Genomic DNA, 21041 nt, shown 5'->3' on the forward strand with positions numbered 1-21041 from the left:
TACCCAGCCTTAACCCAGTCACTTCCCTTCATCACATATATATACCCAGCCCTGCCTCAGCCACCTCCCCCTTTCATATATACCCAGCATTAATCCAGTCACTTCCCTTCATCACATATATACCCAGGCCTGCCTCAGCCACCTCCCTCTGTCATAAATACCCAGCTTTAACCTAGTCACTTTCCTTCATCACATCTATACTCAGCCCTGCCTCAGCCATCTTCCTCTCTCACATGTTGCTTTATTCTACAAACTTAATAATAAAATAAAAATGTTATTATCAGTGTTCCTAAATCAGAGTTTCTTTTCTCTCCCTTGTGGAATTTCTGCTTTACAACACTAGACGAGCATCACCAAATGGCTAGGCTGCAGGTGAGAGAATGAGTTGCTAACAGGGATAGAGAGAGAATGTAAAAACATTCAGTGGATAGATCATGTCTAGGTCGACACAGACATTTGTCAACATTGACATAAAAAAAACCTCAGGTCTATCTTTCCATGTGTCTGCCTTTTTTCTGTTGACATTTAGACCCTGTCGACCTATTGCATGGCGACATTTTGGTGTAGGCCTACTGACTGTATCTAGACACTGTATCTAATAACCCGCAACCGTCATCCCCTTTATTGCTCATGTCGTGCTGATCTTCTTATGCTTTTGTTTCGTCTTTATTATTGTTTGTTGCATATGCCTGTTACTCCCTATTTGTTCTAGTGCAGCATTTATTGGCTCGGTTTTCAAAATACTAAAAAAGAAACATACAAATTACAAAAACAAAAAATGTATATATACAATCATAAAAAAAACTAACACAAATATGCATACAGAATTCTTTTATTTAACTTAAATCTTGTAGTACTTGAACTACTAGAAAAAAGCAGAGTAAGAGAAACTAAAACTGCCTTAGGTTCAGCCATTCAAAATAGACAAAAGTTTCTTTTTTTTTCCCATAATGTAAAGAATTCAGAGTATATAGCAAGAACAAGAATAAATTCATACAACAGAATATACAAAAACATGTTGAAAATTTTTTCTTATCTACCGATTCATTTTTAATATAAACACAGGAATATTTTTTGAATAATTTACACACAGCATGTAATTTTAATGTAACAAATTGACCATATTTTTTTTCTTAAAACAAGAAAACTTGGAAAAAAAAAACTTTTCTTATTCATTTGTATTTTTTATTTTTTTTATTTAGCAATGCATCAATTCCATAGCTTTATTTTTTATGTTTAATATATATATATTTTTTTTATCCCAGAGGTAGTGAGAATCTCTGGCCAGTACTTTTTCTTTCTGAAGCCTTACTGGATTGGAAAACAGAAAAAAAATCATAGAATATAAAAAAAAATTAAAAAAAATCTCTGTAAATATTGAGGAGAGCAGCTGGAGGTGGATAGTAAAACCCGTTTGCTCTAGCAAACATTTCACAGAACCTTTATCCTTTTGGCAGAGAATAGATTGATGCACAGTTTTGTAGGATGACATCAGAATAATTCCCTAGATTCTTGCATCAGTCAAATTTACATTGGACCCTCCTCTACCATTGGAGCAATGCTTTCAAAACCAATCCATGCAGTAAGGGTCCATGTAAACTAGATGAAGTGCATACATATACTGTAGTTCAACAAATAGACCACCTCTCTCTACTCCATCCAGTGAAGGCTATAATGTCCATTGTGTTACCTATAGTATACAGTAAAAGTGAAAATACCAGTATAGTTCTTCCCAATGTAACCAGAGGGTTATGTAAAACAATTCAAGCAGGGAGCTGAAGATACAGAACTGTTCAAATGTTAATATAAATAACAAAAATAAGGGTGTCATTTTTGGCAAAAAAGCTCAGAATTTTTACAACGTAGACACTGTAGTGTGTGCATCTAACTGTACACATTACATAAATACTAACTGGGACATTAAAAATATAGCAATCCAACAACATGCTAGTCAATAAAGAGTGTTATGTGTTCAAAAATCTACACATCACTGTAAAACTGTATTGTAGTTATAAAACACAGTGAGCCACAGGATTGCTACTTGTAAACCAGAATGTTAAACGCAGAAATGAATATATATATATATATATATATATATATATATATATATATATATATATATATATATATATAATTTCAAAAGACTACCCGTAATTTAGCGGAACTAGCAGTCCCTTTAAAGAAATATTAGTTAATAAATAATTTATGATTACAAGAATAATATAAGCAACTTTCAGAAAGAATTACTAAACTAGAATGTGCGTGGCTTTCTGGTTTGGCACTTTTGTAACCTCTAGTATGGAAGGTGCAAAATTATGTTTGGTGGTTAATCTATGACATGGTTTAGGTTTTTGCTTTAAGACAATCCAATACACAGGCAAGTAATCTAACTGCCTTTATATAACGGACTCATTCAATGTAGCACACAACTTTCCCCTCTTGGGTCACACCATAATTTCTATTGCTAGAAGCAGATGCTAAAATGTGGGTCGCTGAAAGGATAAAAAATCCTTATGCTGTCTAACGTTCATTGTATTACTACGTTGTATGTTCTGAATGCTTAAGAGGGGCAAAGGTAAGAGCAAATGGAAACACGGGACTCTTTCTCTACAAAATGGCCACACACAAAGTAATGAATCTGTTCTTACTTTTCATATTTTTAGTAGATCTAGATTCCACTTAATTATTTTCAGTTAAATCACCAATATTAAAATATATTTGGGACAATCATTTGCACTTTAACTGGTTTAGTGTCTTGATTTGGAATAGTGGAAAAACAAAAAAACACAAATGATTAAATTGGTAACAGAAAGAGAGCAACGTTTAGATCACAATACTAAGTGTGAATTACTCCCAGCTATATCCCATGATATTAGTTGGAATAACAAATGGACGCCTCCTCAAAGTTTATTTTGGACAGTTTTCAGCTGAGAAAGAAAAAAAAAAGTTGCGCTTAAACCTTCTTGTACAAATACTGGCAAGTAGGACTGTGCATTACATCAAGAATTAATTAAACCAATTTTTAAGTGGTTAATTACCAAGACAGCCAAATTCAATGCGCCATTAACATTTTTAATCCAAAGAAAACAACAACTTGTGTTCTGAGTAACACTCAGACCAAAGATCCAATAAATGTAGTGTTTTATTTATATATTAACATGTGGCCCCTTCTCGCTGTCTTGTTCACCATATATACCAGGAGTAGCCAACTCCAATACTTGAGAGCCACAGTATCAACATTTTCCAGGTCTACTCAGTGAATCACAAATGATGTAATTAGCTCCACCTGTGGGTCTTTTAAAATGTGTCAGTGAGTAATGAATACACCTGTGCACTAGCTAGGTGGTCTGGAAAACTTGAGCTGTTGGTAGCTCCCAGGGACTGAAGTTGGCTGGTATATACCCTTTTCTTGATTGCTCAGTGACATTCCTGACTAGGGGTAATTGAAGTGCCTTTACTTTTAACCAGAACGCCAGACAGCAAAATGCAACAAGTAGTTCATAGATATAAAAAAAAAAAAAAAACACACACAAAACAGTTCTGTATCTTCTGTTCCTCTGCTCAATAGACATGTACTTGCCACCTGAACATACAGTGTGTATCCATTTGGGACAAACATGAGTAAAACATTGAACTGCCACAGTATTTTGAATTTAAACTTTGTGGAATGGGATATGGTTCTGTTATTTTAGCAATTTTGTTGTTTAAATATTATACAACCAGCACTACCTTGCCAAATCAACTTGTGCAACAATCACATACGTACAAAAATACATACACACACGAAAAAACGATGCTGGCGTTGAAAGGAGAGCAAAAACAAAAATGAATAAAGCCTCTAAGGTACAGAGACCATCATCATTAAGGGTCAATACATATATTTTGGTGGCCACTTACAAGGCACATTTACCGCAATAGTACACAACAATGATTAAAAAGATGGTAACACCCAATATCTTTATTTGCTTGCCATTTGTTCTGCTAAAGTAGTGTTCCAATGACAGGAACCATATTAGCCTGGAGGCTAGTATCGTTTTACAATGCAGGTAAGATGCAAGATTTTCTGTAGAACGGGACCAGCAAACGAAATGAAAACTTCCAAGTCTATCAAAAATACCCTTTGTAATTTAATTGTAATGTAGGTTTTAGACTGTGCAGAATTGCTGATATAGGTCACCAAAAGCTATTTTTTTTCTTAAACCGCTCTTGATGTTTCTATTTCTCAACCTTACTTTTATTTCCAATTCTCTGCTGATAACTACACAAAGAAACCACACCTCACATCTGTACCACACAGAAATTGTGGGCCAAGGACCATTGCCATGGCACTTATCCTGGCCTGAACTTGATGGACAGATGTAAAACTATTTTTGTTTGCATGCTGAGATTATTAGAGCACGTCTAGGGCCTACAGGTCTAGAAGCAGCCAGGTAGCACAATAGCATAGGCTTTCAAAACGATCACTTCAAAGGGCAACATCTCAAGCAAAACAAAAATCTAGTTTATTGGTTGTCGCCTATATTTAAACCAACAGAGACAGCTTTGTGTAAACAAATGGCTTTTAAAACGTCATCAGTGACCTGTTCACAAAATCTGTTAAATGTTGCATTTAAGAAAGTAAACCATTATAGTTACATTAAAGCTGGGTACACACCGGAGCGATGTCGGACTGATTTCCTGCTTACATTGCTCAGCGTGTACGGGTGATTGCTTGCTCCCGCGGTCGCTATGTTTGATGTGCTGCACAACAAACATAGGGATAAAGCTAGTGGCCTTGTTTATGCTAATGAAGGACAGAACATGATCATTGTGTCTTTCATTGAAATCATTCTAATGTGTACAGCCAATCCCCGCTCAAGGGTATTAGTTCCAATGTTGGAACAAATGCCATCTCTCCAGTGTGTACCCGACTTAAGATGGGTTCTGGCTCCTGGATAGAACCATTCTCCATTCTTTTACACCTCTTGTCCTGCAGACAAAAGGTTGTATCTGATGCTTCCCACATTGGACATTGTGCCTCTGTAATGTCACTGGATTCTAACAAATGCAGCCTAAACAATTCACCATCAATCCATCTTTTACTGAAAAATATAAATAAAACCAGGGCCAAGGCTATATCAAACAAAATTCAGTTTAAAAGCAAATATATGTCTACCATTATGTTTAGTTGTATTCCAGGCGTTTAATGGTTAACCAAAATAGTATACCTGAATTTATCGGTGTTAAAACTATACATTACATTAAATTTTAGATTTTTTTGTTACACATTGAAGAAACAATATTTCCAAGGTTAGCCCCTCCGCCCTCCCACGTTACACAATGGGAAAGAGCTACCGTATATTTTTCTAGCCCCAGAGATGATACAGTCAGTCATCTACGTTTATGCAGAACTAACGTACTTCTATCTCTGCTAGCGAATGGTGGTTACTGTAGTGAAGGTTCCTTTCCAAGCTTCCCCTGCAGGACAAATCGTGCAACCCTGTTGAAATTACAAAAGCAACATAAAAATCTATTTCAGAGTAACTTTGAGGCTTAGAGTGCTCATTAATCGGTGATTATCCCTTGTATTCAGAGATTAAGTCAGTTCATGAAGCGGCTTTACTATTATTGTTGTGTTTGTTTACTTTTTAATTATCCATAAAAAAAAAGAAGAAAAAAAAAAAGGACACACAACTTTGACAGTTTTAAACAAAACCCTCATAGTTGACTGGGCTCTGAAGAGCCTGCTTAGCAGTATGTGCGGCAGAGAGAGAGAGAGAGGGAGGAGAGGAGATTACCATGTCACGAGGTCATTAGTGAAGCCTTAAACGGAGGTGCACTTCATTCTTAAGTGTGTTCCGAAATCACGTACACATCAAATTAAAAGAAACTCCACCCAAAAACACTCATTTAGATAAACTTTACATTGCCTTTAATGTGTGACAATGCAGTCTATGCATGGGCTTCTGCAATAGCCACTGTTTACATGACTGAAGCTAAATAACAATGTATTGCTACAAATTCAGGATGCAAACATACGTTTTGGATGTTGGGTCCCTACCAGCTGACTTGAGGAGTAACTTGCATAGACGATTCCCAGCTGTGAGGCCGTAACTTGAAAAGCAGCATAAATTCTACCAAAATGCCACAGACCGCTAGAGAACCAAAGGTTGCCAACTCCCGATATGAGAAGTGCTGATTACCAGCAATGAATAACTATATACAATATTTTCTGTTCACTCTTAATGGCACATGGATCTTTTTGTATTATTATTATTTTGCTGATTTACAATTCAGACCGTGTACAGCATTGCATGCTTTCTCCAAAATGTCTGGAAAAATAGTTATTTTCTCCAGACCTTATCTTGCGGTGTATAACCATATCATAACCATTTCAGGTGATTTCCACAGGATACACACTTGTGCGGCTAATACATGCATAATGTCCTGGTAATCCAATAAAATGAAAGTGCAGCCTTTGTTTACTCACAGTGAAGGGAGTCATTCTGGGAGCCGATGTAATATAGGTCAGTAGGAACACAGTGCCTCCTGCCTCTGTTACTATAACTAGTTCCATCAGATTATTGCATCAGTGCATACAAGGCTGCATCCACTTTGTGCTTGGGCAATTAGACATTAATGTTATAATTTCATAAATCTCTGAAGTAAGGCAATAAATGAACAATTCCTACCTAAGGGAGCTGTTTTATCAAGCAATCCTTAAGCACATGATTAACCCTTAATTTGTTACTTATTTACATGAAGATTATATAACTTACACAAAGGGTAGTATACTTTTAAAACGCTCATTGGCTGAGCATTGTGGGTAACGTAGTGCAGCAACAGCTGGATTGGTGACAAGTGACCATCTCTTCATCTATTCTAAAGAGATAATGTTTGGCTAAAAAAAAAAAAAAAACGTCCACTTAATGGACTTTTTTGCATGTATTTTTTTTTCTTTTGTGGAGCAGTTTCATAAATGTAAGCAGTACATAAATTTGGCAATGTCACAACCAAATAGTCAGAACGAAGCAGTAACAAGCTTGCACCCCCAACACGCCCCAGTAAAATGGAATGGCAGATCATCTCTCCCCCCTCTCAGTAACAGCATTTTGTGGTTTGTGTAGTGTATGAGGTTACCGGTTCTATGGTTTATTGTCAACTGCTGAAAAATGTGAGATGTAACTTTTTTTTTTTTTTTCATTTTTATATATATTTATATTTATATAGATATTTACACATATAAAAAAATAAAGAGTGAGGTAGATAAATGTTTGGGAAAAAATATTGAAAACTGTCCCCTGTCATTTACAAAAAAAAACTCATCTTAATATATAAGAATGTGTTGGGGCATTTTTACAGTGACCAAAACCAAGAACAATAAATAAAAAAAAAAAAATGAAATCCTACATAGAATACCTTCTTAAATTTAGGGGTTGCAGGTTAGGAAAACTATACAAGACAAGCCAATGTTTGTTACACTTTAGAGAAAATAAAATGCATTACTACAGACATTCAAATTTGATATATAGATTTTTGTTTTACTACTTTTGTATTCATAGTCACAATGACCAATTAGTACTGAAGCGGTTAGGATTCAATAAAAAAAAAAAAAAAAACTTTTCCATCCAAAGTAAATATCGGGGCTTATTTAACAACATGATGATTTAAAGTGGAGTATCATTAGCATTCCAATTACAGATGTCATTTTTACATACTGTAGCATGTCATTAAACAAGCTCCAAAAGGATTTATTTGCTCAAAATTAGTATTTTAGTGGATTATAAAGATCAGGACTTTGTGACATTAGTCAGTGATGCAGAGGCAGAACTCTGGGAGGCAAAGGTGTCATCTGCCACCAGGCTCCTGCTCCCAAGGGGGCACCTCTAATACCCTGCATGTTTGAATAACTTAATTGAAAGCGGTCTATAATGATTCTGTGTCCCCCTCCTAACAGGACTAGAAGTCACACTCTCGTTATTTTCAACATCATATACATAACATATTTGTACATAAAGTGTGGGGGGAGGGCACCAATTTTTATCTTGCCTCCAGGCAACTGGAACTTACGCCACTACAGTGATGCCAACAAACGGAGGTCAGTCTCTTTGCTAGATCTATACCAGTGGCTATTTAGCAGGTGTCTTTTTAACTAAAACATAATTACAGCCAGAAACTACAAAGGACAGTATCCTAAAGTAGCTGTTTTATCAAGAAAACTATTAAATTCTTTCAAGATTCTAAGATTGTTTTAACAAAGCAGCTCAGAGACACTTGCTAACGAGGACTTTTGTAGTCCTCATAAATAATCAAAGACAATATTTAATTTAAAAAATGTTTTAGGCTACAGTATCTGCATGCTCTTTGCAGTACATGCCTGGCACCAACAGAGAATGTTTTACAGGGCAATGCATCGCTAAATATAACTTGTTGCTCAGATCATGGGCTCACAATTTGCTTATTTTTGCTAAAATGTACTGTAGGCGCGACAGGTAAATGGTACACTATATGAGAGAATTATTTGTTAGGATTACCTGCAGAACTACAGTTTAGAATAGTGATCTTGTGTAATAAGGAACACAATGGGCCAGATGCACTAAGCTTCAAAACTGATAAAATGGAGAGTGATAATAAACCAGCCAATCAGCTCCTGTCTGACATTTTTCAAACACAGTCATGGCAGGTTGGAGCCGATTGGTTGGCTGTTTATCACTCTCCATCTCACTTTTGAAGCTTAGTGCATCTGTCCCAATGTGAGAACTGAATGTTAGGGTGCATACACACTGTACAATTTTTTTGACCAATTTGGTTGAAAGACATTTCCATTGAACACAGTGTCCTGGACTAAAGATGTTGACGAAGATATTGACGACAGACGAAAGATCTAGCTACAGTTTATAGGCTCTTTTTGAAAGATATTCAAATTAAGCTGCATGCACAGTTGACGAACAATCTTGATGAACAACTAGCGGGTATGCGCATCATCATTCATCGTTTGTTGACAATATCTTTTGTCAACATCTTTCGTCCAGGACACTGGGTTCAATGGAAATGTCTTTCAACCAAATTGGTCAAAAAAATTGTACAGTGTGTATGCACTGCAAGAGATGGGGCAATCACATGATTTGTATCGTGTGTGTGTGTGTGTGTCTGTATATAAAAAAATTCTGGGGAGGAGGTTATAAGTTTTCCAGTCGTTTTTAAATTTCTGTAGTCAAGTTACCTATATACTCTCCTTGCTCATTTAGCAAGTCCAGAGCACAACAGCATGAAGACAGAGAATGCGGACTTAAGGGGGTACCAAATTACCACCTATAAAAATAGCTATTTTTCTTAATATTTTTTTTATTGGGCTATCAAGATAGATTGCCAGATAAAAACATTTTCTTCCAAAACACAGGTTCAGTGAAACCGGTGTGTTTTTAGACAGCTGCAGCCACTCTTTTGGTAATTTTGGTGTGACATTTTTGTTTATGCAGAAAATCATTTAACCCCCAGCCATGGTTTTAAGCCATTTAAGTGTTTGCATTTGAACATTTTGTATAGGATGCATTGATAAACAATGGTGGGTATACCACAGAGGAAGAGAGTTGGACTGCAGAAGAAATTGGTTTGTGTAACAATAACATTTGTTCTTGGGATGGAAGCGTTTTTTTTCTATTTTTAATTATGGCCAATAACACAAGCTCACAAAAGAAGAGACTTGGGTTATGCTTTTTGTTATGCTTTTCACGCATTGATGTTGAAAAGTACATTTGAAAAAACAAATAAGAGCAGAGGTGCTTTTCTAACATTTGAAAGTAAAATATTAGAACGTAGCACAAACGAGGTGTGTTAGGGTGCAGTACCAGTAAACAAGAGTCTACTGCTAAAAGCACAATGCATGTATAGTACATGGAAAACGCATTATAAAAAGCATGCATTAGCGTCAAGCATTTTTAGCCAATTTCCCAGTGCGTATGTATAAACAAGCTCTTAAAGCCTGCTGCTGTATCCAAACCTCACACACACACGCGCGTTTGTACACTCACACACACTGAAAACAGATTTAGAAATGCGTAAGCCAACTTGTAGCCACAGGCCAGTAAAGGACTCTGGCTCTAACAAGTGGAAGTACAGGGACAGAGAATCTACTGAATATCAAACCATGTGTTTTCTTGACCTGAGTTTTCATTTGACGCATTGCAATATAAACAGAATGAAGCTGTGTGAGATACTATGGGGACATCAAAATTATACTGTTTCATAAGACACCTTGCTCTGCCCCCACTAGACCTTCGTAGACACTTGGTTTTACAATAGAAAACCACAAAATAAAAACACACTTGAAAAAAAAAAGAAAAAAATTAATGAACATACAAAAAAAAAAAAAAAAGAAGGCATTAACAAATGAATGGCTAATACTACAAATTTGCCGAAGGTGTTGAACGTGAGGAATTGAATGACAACACCGAAAGGGATTATAAATAGCGCAGCACAACACAATTGCCGAAAATCTCCCATATCATTCGATGGAAGTCAATTGCAAATGTAGAGTGAGTGTGTGTCTGTGTAAGCCCTATGAAGACGAGGAGAGAGTTGATAGGTACATGAAAAGATGGAAGAGTAGACCTGAAGGTGCATTTTTTTTAGGTTTTTTTTTTTTCTATCATAGATTAAATACACAAAAAGATAAAGAAAAAAAATAGCAGCCTTTTCTGTACAGACATAGATGAATATCTGAACCATAAAAAATTTATAAAAGGGACACAAAATGTGTATGTAAATGACGCTACGACCTCACATTGAACTGTAAGGACCTTCTACAAAGTCTTAAGCAAGAAAGAAATCCCCCCCTCCCCATCCCTCTAAAAAAAAAAAAAAAAAATATTTATGTATATAATGTATTAGGTGCGGGATAGTGACTTCAGAGAGAGATGTGGAGCAGCCGGGGGTTTGCAGGAAAAAAGTCTGATGTTCTAGAGCATTCCAGCACACACAAACAGGATTTCACAATTCCAATTAAGACGGCCTACAAACCTGTTCGGGATATACCCAATGCCGTCTTCTGATAAAGATCCATTTTATAAAGACCGTTTTCTCTAATGATTCCCTGAAAAGCAAAGCTTTGCACTTTGCGGTGAACCCCTGTCTGCATTTTAACGTGTTGCTATATTTTGCCAGTTTTCTCCAGATTGCTTTATGTAAATATATTTACAAGTCTAGCCCACCTCATCACACACACAAAAAATAAAATAAACCAAAAACCTTAGGTTTCAGAGTAAAGTTCCCCCATAAACAAAAAAAATCTAATAAAGTGTGCATGGGCTAGTGATATGAAACATGACTTCATACATCCGCATTGTCCATGCTGTAAAAAAATGAAAATAATAAAATAAAAATCTATTTGGCAAAGACTGGCAGAATTAAATAAATTTCTGGGTTGCAATATGCTTTGACTTTACTAAAGGAGTCATTTTTAAAGTAGGCCAAAAGTAGAAAGTAGTTGGTTTGCTTTTCTCAGGCCCAAACCGTGAAAAAGAAGTGCTTTCAGTCTTGGTGTGTGTGAGAGCAGGTACACGCTTACTGTGACACACAGAGTAAAATGGGGCATTGGTCTGACGTACTAGGTCCGTCCGTGAACAAGTACACCAGTGCTAACTCAGCAGGAGGCTGATGCCAAACCAAATGAAAAAGTGGATTAGTGTTTGCACGGATAAGGAGGGAGCCTGCCGTATGTTGTCCTAAAGGTACACAAAAGGGCTGTGCTTCCTCAAGCGTCCGTCAGACCCCAGGCCTGGATCAGCAGGCTGAGGACTGGGGTAGAGGTAGCGCTCTCTCATTCTTGCGCACCCCATTCATGTGTGCGTACGGTTGCCGTTCATCAAAGCTTGCCCTCATGACAACTACACCCGGGCCATTTTCAGCCTTGTGTCCCACATGGTGCTCAGAGGTCTGCATGGTGCTCGATGGATCCAATGGAATGCTCTCCATGTTCTCTGCCTCCAGGTCTAACTCCTCTGTGTCTGGTGGTTTGTTCTCCTCGCTGTAGAAGAAGGACACTTCCCTGTATGCTGGATCAAGCTCATCTTTAATGCTGCTGATTATCTCCAGGAAGGAGGGCCTCATTTTGGGGTTGTACTGCCAGCACATGCGCATCAGTTCAAACCTGAAAAGAAAGAAAAATAAAAAAAGTTAGTTGCTATAACAAAAAAAAAAACAAAAAAAGGAAATAAAGAATAGTGCATCCCATTGGTAAAGAATGTACGCAATACTGTTTTATTTCACACTCCCAGGCATGCCTGCAAGTCCTGTTGAAACAAGCTTAAATTAATAATTGGACATACTGGAAAAAAATTAGAAAAAAAGATTGTACATCAACTGTAATAAATCCTAAAAACAAAAAGGGCAGCAATGAAACCGGTCATGACAAAATCTCACATTCAGAAAGTGAATACTCACCCTACACAAGCCCCCCCCCCCCCCCACTCCCCCAAACAAGACGCACAACAGCTATTAGCCACATGACAATACGCACTGCTAGCCACCAGCAAACTTACGCTTCCATCAACAGCTTTCCTCTTACATGATAAGTCACGAATCTGGACAGGAGATTCTAGCTACTCATAGAAGTGCAGGTCAAACTAAAACCTCCCCTATAAACATTATTAAAGCGGTCTGCATTCTAAGCAGATGGTACAGCTAGCCCGATGGAGTGATTAACACTTCTTCTGCTGCAAGTAAACTAGATTTCTAAAGCGCAGGTCTCCCATCAACCCCCATCGCTTCATGTAATTGCCTACTCTGCGATGCACAAGACTGCAGGCAGCAGAAAAGAAATGCTGTATTGTTTGCTAGAAGGTTATTTTCTATAAAACGTCCCTAAGAGACTGTAAATGGGAGAACCGCTTCCTTAACATTACCAACATTTATAAACAAACTTTTTAGAACATCCATCCTAGCGTGTGTTATGGCCAAGTCTATCCGCATAAACCTGAGGATTTGTTAAATAACAACAAATAGGACAGTCACCATGAACTGCATCCAATCATTTCCCAGCAATTATGTTTTTTCCTGTAAGAGTCTCTCATGCACACAGGACCTCTGCTGTACCCTCCTGGCCCCTGCACGTGGGGTCCACTCTGGGGAAACGAACCTAAGTTGAGAAGCCAGACGTCTGACATGCACATAGAGCTCTGTCACTTGACGCTCCCTGAGCCATTCCGTACTGACCATGCTTCCAGCTCTTGCCATAAATGGAAGGCTTTTTAATCCCCCTCTTCCCCTCCCGTGTGGTTTTAATACCTTGTTTACTGAATCTCAAGGAGGAGCTGCCTCCTGCACAGGGGGAAAGGAATCATGTGCACATACTGTAAGCACACCAGCCGCCCCCCCCCCCCCCCCCACTTGAAGGATCGAGATCTCTTTCAACCTCTAATAAATTTTCAAATGGAAAACCTAGATAAACAGAACAGAAGCGTACTTATTGCTCAATATATGTACAATCTTTTACTTTGTACACTGTGCCGTAAGCAACGACAGTGGCCTCTTAATTGCTAACATGTTCAGGATAACACACAACTAAACGTAGGCACAGACATCTTCCAAGAATCCAGCTGCTGCTGTTGTGCTGCTGCTTTCCTCATGATCTATAGTCAGCTGCTGCTGAGCTAGAACCATGGAGATTATCACGCACCGTACATTGCGCCCTGACGTACCAGACACTATGGAGACTGCCACCGACCACCCTCCGTGCAAATCACCAACAAACACAAAACACACATATTTGTGCATCTAGAAAATAATTAAGAGATTGAACATCTAAATCAGCCCAGAGGGGGAAAAAAAGGTTTATAATCTATCCTCGGTCTACTTGATAGTGATACATTAAATAAACTGTTTAAGGTCAAAATGAACAGATGTGTGTTGAAACCAGGTTGCACTGCTGAATATTCAAAGATGGTTGTTGTCTGCTTAGTTACTGTAGGAAACTATGATTCACACATTTATGATGCATGACTAAGAGCTGTCCAGAACAAGGGCTATGTGATCTCCACAGCCACAGAATCCCCCACAACTGATCATGAAATGTGGCCAAGGCTTATGAAAACCCCTAAAAAGGACAATTAGTCAGAAAAGGACAATTAGTCAGTCGGGACTACCCTATCACAGGCCCCTTTATAAGAATCCAGTGATGCTCCTCATTCAATCACAGTGAGCACAAAAACAAACATGTTTTGCAGGCAGCTAACACACTGTCTGGTGGGGTTATTATTTGTCTGAGCTCCAGTGATTGCTCACGGTCAGTAAGGAGGGAGGAGGGGGAACTGAAACATTACTTTTTATACTCTCAGCCATCCAATGCAGCACTTTTAATCTGAAATGTCACACAACTTCAGGGACAGAGGTGTAGCAATAGCCCCTACGGTAGCTTGGAGGCGCTAGTTGGCTTGTGGGGACTGTGGGGAGTTATTGCTACGACTGACTGGACTTGCAGATACTGGTCTACATTCCAGACACCCCTGTCCTGATTCAAGATATCCGGGGGGTGAGGATGCCAGTAGTCAAAAGAACAATCCTGGCATCCCAATATGGAGAATCTCAACAGAGGCTCCCTCCCACCTATCCCCCCTCACACTCCCTTGCAGCAGCCTAACCCTATCCCCCACCTCTGGCCTGACCTTAACCCTCTGCCTCGCAGCTTAATCCTAACAGTACTCTCCCCCTACAGCCTAACCCCAAGTCCCCCGACTAGTGCCTAAAACAACCCTCCCCCCCCCAGCTAAATATTAGCCCGCCGCTGTTCAGGGACACTTCACAACCTACTTGCCTCCTCCATTCCGAAAAATACCTTATTTCCTCTCAGATCTCTGATTTATTTATTTATTAACAGTATATAGCGCGCGCATATTCCGCAGCGCTTTACTGAGAATATTGGAACATTCACATCAGTCCCTGCCCCAGTGGAGTACCCGGAGTAAACCCACACAAGCACAGGGGGGATATACAAACTCCGCACAGTTACTAAGATGCCCTTTCTAATATGATCCATTTGTTATATCAATTAAAATCACATACTCATATATAAGAATAACAGAAGTTGATGACCAAATGCCATCCTGCCTAGAACCCCCCCCCTCAAAAACCAACACACAGAACAGTATGGTCTAATTGGTTATTGCCAAATTTAATAACCAGAGCAGGGATCTTTGGGGAGTTGAAGGGAGCACATTCAAATCAATGTTGTCCAAAGTATAAACACCTAACTTCATGTACCTTATCTTTAAAACCTATTAGCAGCAGATTGGATGCGGTTGGTATATTGAAGATGAGGGTTTTTTTTTGGTTCAAAATTAGGATGTAAGACATTCATGAGAAAAAAAGTTAATTTCAAAAGAACACCCGGTCTCAGACCACTTTTGTTTTATGGCTAACTGCTCCCTATAATGATTGTACCCGACCCATGTATTTGACAGATAATGCTTCCTTGGTACAGTACATATACACCCAATGTACTACAGGTGTGAGTTGCGGGCAGCGGTAAAATGTCAGCTTTACTCAATTCTCAAACCAGAACACTTCGGCAAAGTCTTGTCCACCTTTATTTGTGCATTTACACTGGGCGATATTTTGAAAGATATAATTTTAGGCCCTCTGAACAGTATCTTTCAAAATATGGTCCAGTGTGTATGACTGAGTGACAAACAATGCGCGCTCCCACTGGTCCTTTATCAGGGCTGTAATGCTGGCCACACATCAGACCAACTTTCCTCCAACCATCCAACTAGTTGGTTGGTTGGACCAAAAATCTGGTACTGTATGGGGGCAAATGCCAATAAGCAATTTGCTCACAAACTCAGGAGGAATGGACAAAAACATTCAGTGAAATAGTTTAAATAAAATAGGTCCAACTACAGTACATTGTCTGAGTGACAATTGTTGTCCATTTTCCAATTTGAGAAACAAATGACTTAATTACAAATTATATTTGCTCCTATCCAGTTCCAGGTTTTTATTCCATCCAACCAACTAGTTGGTTGGTTGGAGGAAAGTTGGTCTGATGTGTGGCCAGCATTAGTCGTCTGTGCATGCAGCTCAATTTTGGATGTCTTTCACAAAAAGCATTAGGTTTACAATGGGAAGGTCGACAGTCAAAAGGTCGACACAAGTTTTTCACAGTTTTTGTGTCCCGAATGGCGACAGACACTAAGTGTACTGCATCCCCTTGCATGGCTCACCATGATTCGGGCAGGTCGCCTCACTGTGCTCGGCACGCTATTTTATTCTCCCACCAAGCCGTAGTGGATGGAAGGGCATGAAATACCGCCTATAGACCATCCCATTGACCTTTTCATTGTCGACCTTCTGACCCGTGTCGACCTAAGCCCTGTGGTCGACCTAAGCCCAGTGGTCAACCCAATGATCGCATCCTCTGGGAAGATCAAGGGAAATAGTTTACCAATATCTTTCACTGCACACATTGTGTGCACAGACCTTATGTGGCCGCTAAGATCACATTACTCCAGATGAATGCAGAATACAATATTACCACCCCGGTTATTATTATAGGGAAAACTCAAACATAGTGATATTATATGACTGTAGCCTGAACACCGGGGAGAGAAGAGATGTACATAAGTAGTAACGTACAGCATGTCTGGACAGTTGTCCGGCTTCTCCAGTAGACCTCCTTCCATAACGAACCGGAGGACCTGCTCATTGGACATGCCATGGTACGGCTGCTCTGCCAGCGTGGCTATCTCCCATAACACAACACCAAATGACCTACATGGGAAATGAGAGAGAGTGATTACACAAGCAGGGAAATCTTCATCTAAAGATGAGATAAATATGTTATGTATTGGCTATAATACAGCCGATCATACATATATTACAGTAGCCTCACCACCTTAACACTCTGCGTCATCTATTGTTACCCTTCTCTTTCCTCTACTCTACGCTTGCGCCCTCTATTCCACCATCAAGGCCATTCTCTAGAGTACGATCCCTCTCACTTCCCAAACATTCACCCATCTCATCAGAATCAGCATTACATTTCAATTCTGATCATCATCGTCGCCCCTTCTGAATAACACCCAGATTATCCACTCACAGTCATTATTGATCCCCGTCCTTTTCCACAGGCAAAACTAGCTACACCCCACTTTGTCAATCATTAACCCTTTGCGTGCCAAGGGAATTTGTCAAAATAGGTGTGAAAATTGTCACGCAGACCTTTATTAACCCTTTGAGTGCCAATGTTATTGTGCAAGCTCCTCAAAATATCAGTAAAAAATGCCAGCGCTACTCACAGTGACTTTTTTTTGGGGGTCTTGGCTGTATTTGTATTTATTTACGCTGTGAGCAATGCTGGCATTAGCGGATATTTTGAGGATGGCTCACACCAACGTTGACACTCAAAGGGTTAACTTTGCATTTGAAATAGTTTCCCCTCAGAAAGCAGCCATTCTATTATGTACAGTATTCATTCTTTAATAACCCCTCTACTCCTTACAGACTGAAGCCCTGCGCCCCCCTGTTTATTTAGATGAAAGCTGCCTCAATTCCCCTTCAAGTACTTCTGTGCCACCACCTGCTGCAGCAAGCTCATATGTAGAACACTGAAATGCTGGGCTGTGAGCAGATCACAGTACTGGTCTCTCTCCGCACCAATGTACAATGAGCCTTCTCCACCTATCAAAGCAGAGGAAAACAAGAGCAAGGACAGATGTCCTTATTCACGCACCAATTTAAAAGTGCCATTTTGGTACGATTGGTTTTGCAGAACACCGTCTGACTACTTGTTTTATTTCTCTAACTTAAGGTCTGAATAACCTCTGCATACCTATTATCCCCTGAGCCCCACATAGGGGAACAAAGGCATAACAATTGTAGATAGTATAAGCGCCACACTAACCAATGAGCTTGGTTTTTGTAATTGGACATAAACTTGGGAATTTAATTTATTGCAACTTCACAATCTATTTCTAGGCCGTGCTAGTAGAAATGCATTTAGTATCACTGATTACCAGACATCAGAGTGGGTGGTAAAAACACCATCCTTGAGGGACTCTGGAGACATCCAGCGCACTGGCAGGAGGCCTTTTCCTCCCTTTCGATAGTAATCCGTCTCATAAATGTCTCTGGTCATTCCAAAGTCTGGAGAGAAGACAACAATAGACACAATAAGGCACAAACAAGACCTCGGACCCACAATAATAATTTCACGATTATCATCAAATTAGGCATCATTTGTGTAACGGTACTCTAAGCTCTGCTTGTGCAAATGGACAAAGTCTGCATTCAACGTGAAATGAGTGGCATTATAGCAATGGCTAGAAGTGATGTCAATGTCTCCAAACTAGAAATAATAACGTAATAATTACTTTGGTTTAGGTTCTAAGGATGTATTAGTGCAAGTGTCTCTACAACCAATGGAGAAAAGGTTTCTTACAGTAGAAGTCGGCGAAATGTCTGAGGGCCAAAATCGCACTTGTGCATGGCCATCCTAAAGCTGGCCATACATCTGCAGATCGATTGTCAGATCTGGCTGGTAGGGAATAAAAACCTGGTAATGGAAGAGTGACAGTTTTTGGCAGTTTTCCAACATTTCAAAGCAAATGGTCAACTGTCATTTGCTCTCATCCATTACCAGGATTTTGTTCCAACAAGCCAGATCTGACAATAAATCTGTAGATGTATGGCCAGTTTAAGACTTGATACGTGTCGTATGAGCTTTCACATAGGGATGGACATTGCAACATTCCTTGTGATGCGGGTAGACAACTACGAGATGGTTTAGCTATTTAGGGCCTACATTTCGGTGCTGTACAACCTTTGTTCCTAGCAGTAAGCACTTTAATAAGGAATTAGGTTGCTATGCACAAGTGTGCATCACAAATCTAATGCCCCGCACACAAGGGACGACTGAGCATCCGTGCTTAACGATGCGCCAGCGATGTATGCTGAGCGATCTGTCGCGGTCAGTGTCCTCTAGAGAGAGAACACTGACAATCACTAGATCGCTGTCGCCTAATCAGATAGCTTAGAAATGGGGCTTTAAACGCCCTGTGTTTGCCCCATAGGAGTTGTAAAACACTTGGGACAACTATTTAGCATAAGGTGACCACTTATACGAAAAAATTACTTTTAGAAAAAAGCATACAAATAAAATGATAACAAAAAATACCTATATAACATACGCTACTTGGCCAAAAGTACATGGACACCCTAACGTCACAACAGTTTGTGCTTTCCGAAAATCTAATTTCAAAACCTTGGCCATTAGTACAGAGTTATCCCCCTTCTGCTACCATATCCGCCTCCAGGCTTCTGGCAAGACTATCCATCAGATTTTGAATCATGACTCTGTAGATTCGCATCCATTTAGTCACCAGAGCACTGGTGAGGATGAGCACAGATGACTTTGTCAAAAAAAGTTCCCGATGTGGTGCAAGTCAGAACAAAAATTTTGTATGTCATGCTGAACGCATTACGCAGACAATCGTATGAAATGTCATTGTATTCTGTAGCAACGATATTTCCATTCAGTGAAACTAAGGCACCCAGGCTTTTATTCCTACCCCTCCTGACTTTGTTTGCAGTGTGCATTCAGACATGAAGTTTTTGCTTGGCATCTGCCAAGTTCAGATCCACACATCAGACTGCAAGATGATATAGTGTGAATCATCACTGCAGAGAATGTGTGTTCCCCTACAGCATGCTCCAATGCCAGCGGGTTATCCACCAATGGCAATGCACACAGTTATCAGAGACTAGTCTGCAGCTGATCAACAATGAAAACCCAATCCATGATTCTCTTGACATACAGTTCTTGAGTGAACATCACTTCCAGAGGCAGTTTAATTCCATGATTGCTGCAACCCGGGACAGAGGATTTTTACATGCTGTAGCACTCATCAGTCCCTAGGAGCTTGTGTGGCCTTCGGGCTCTTGTGGCTGAGCTTCTGTATACACTTCACAATTACACAGTTACAAGTTGGACCTGACTAGCTCTACTGGACAGATATGCGACACACGAAGGTGGCTTTCTTTGACCACAATGAGCTCTGCTTTCTGCTGCAAGCATAGGACAATGGAGATTGCATGGCCATAGGCTTAATTTGATGCAGCCATGGGCAATAGCTGTGGCTGAAATGACCAATCACAAAGAAGCGGGCCTATCCATGAAATGCGTAGCACAAGTGGCATATGTATATTTTTATTAATTTTATGTTAAATAGGTTATCCTAAAAATGTCTTCAGAAATATTTGATACATTTCTTTAAATGCTCTATACTACAGGAGATATTTACTCGTCTCCATTTAATGTTTACATTTTTCTATTTGGTAGATTAGCATTTATTTTTAAAAATATATTTGTGTCCACCATAGGAGTTGAAATAGCTCCAGCACAAAAAGACGATATTATTGTAACAATATGTAAATGAGAACATTCCAAAACTAGAACGACCCTTAAGTTACCTCTGAGTCAGTGCTGGAGACACAAGATCTCTCTCCTTATATGCAGACAATAAGGTACTGCCCCACCTTGTCTTCTCCCAATCACAAAACATATCTGCTTCTTGCTCTACAAGTATTATTTTATCCGCCGCACCCCACCACCACACACCCCCTTTTTCCGGTATTGAATGCTCAAAGTGAAATCAGATAAAGAAGAAAAGGCAGAGGAACGTGGCGTTATAACAAAGTGGCTTTATGCTGCGATAACAGGTAAACTTCATATTTTAAACTTGAATGGACACTGTTCCCATAAACTTTGAAAATATACTGTATTCTGGAATATAAATTCCTATTAGGAATCAGTGCTCCATGAATAACATAATAGTTACAAGATGAGTCACGGCTGTTGACTTCCAAAGTTTCCATCTCCCCTGGGAGCAGCTGCTGTACCTCCCAGTAAACCAGGCTCAAATCAGCTCCTCCCGTTCCTGCTAGATGCTTACAGCAGATACAGAGAGAAAGAACGTCACTGGGTCCTAGAGAAACAATAAGCTGTATGCTCACTAACCCACGAGAAGCTTACTGTACTGCCGAGTCTTCAGGCTTAAAGTACCTTGTGC

At 39.4% G+C, this 21041-nt stretch overlaps 1 protein-coding gene across 2 annotated transcripts in view; it reads right to left on the reverse strand.

The window, feature by feature from the left end:
* Positions 1-828: 828 nt before the first annotated feature.
* Positions 829-21041, reverse strand: part of IGF1R (insulin like growth factor 1 receptor) — a 195305-nt gene continuing 175092 nt past the window's right edge. The window contains exons 19-22 of one of the 2 annotated variants that reach the window (XR_014473539.1): positions 17988-18117; positions 16609-16743; positions 10999-12127; positions 829-5479 (exon numbers count right to left, since the gene is read on the reverse strand). Coding sequence is in view for 1 of the 2 variants with exons in the window: in XM_083184253.1 (XP_083040379.1) it covers positions 11761-12127; positions 16609-16743; positions 17988-18117 (632 nt within the window). In the remaining variant the exon portion in view is untranslated. Of the gene's footprint in view, positions 5480-8816; positions 12128-16608; positions 16744-17987; positions 18118-21041 lie in introns of those variants that run through there. The other variant, XM_083184253.1, reaches the window with a different exon arrangement.

This window comes from Crinia signifera, chromosome 4, assembly GCF_055691185.1.
Source record: "Crinia signifera chromosome 4, ASM5569118v1, whole genome shotgun sequence".
NCBI lineage: Eukaryota > Metazoa > Chordata > Amphibia > Anura > Myobatrachidae > Crinia > Crinia signifera.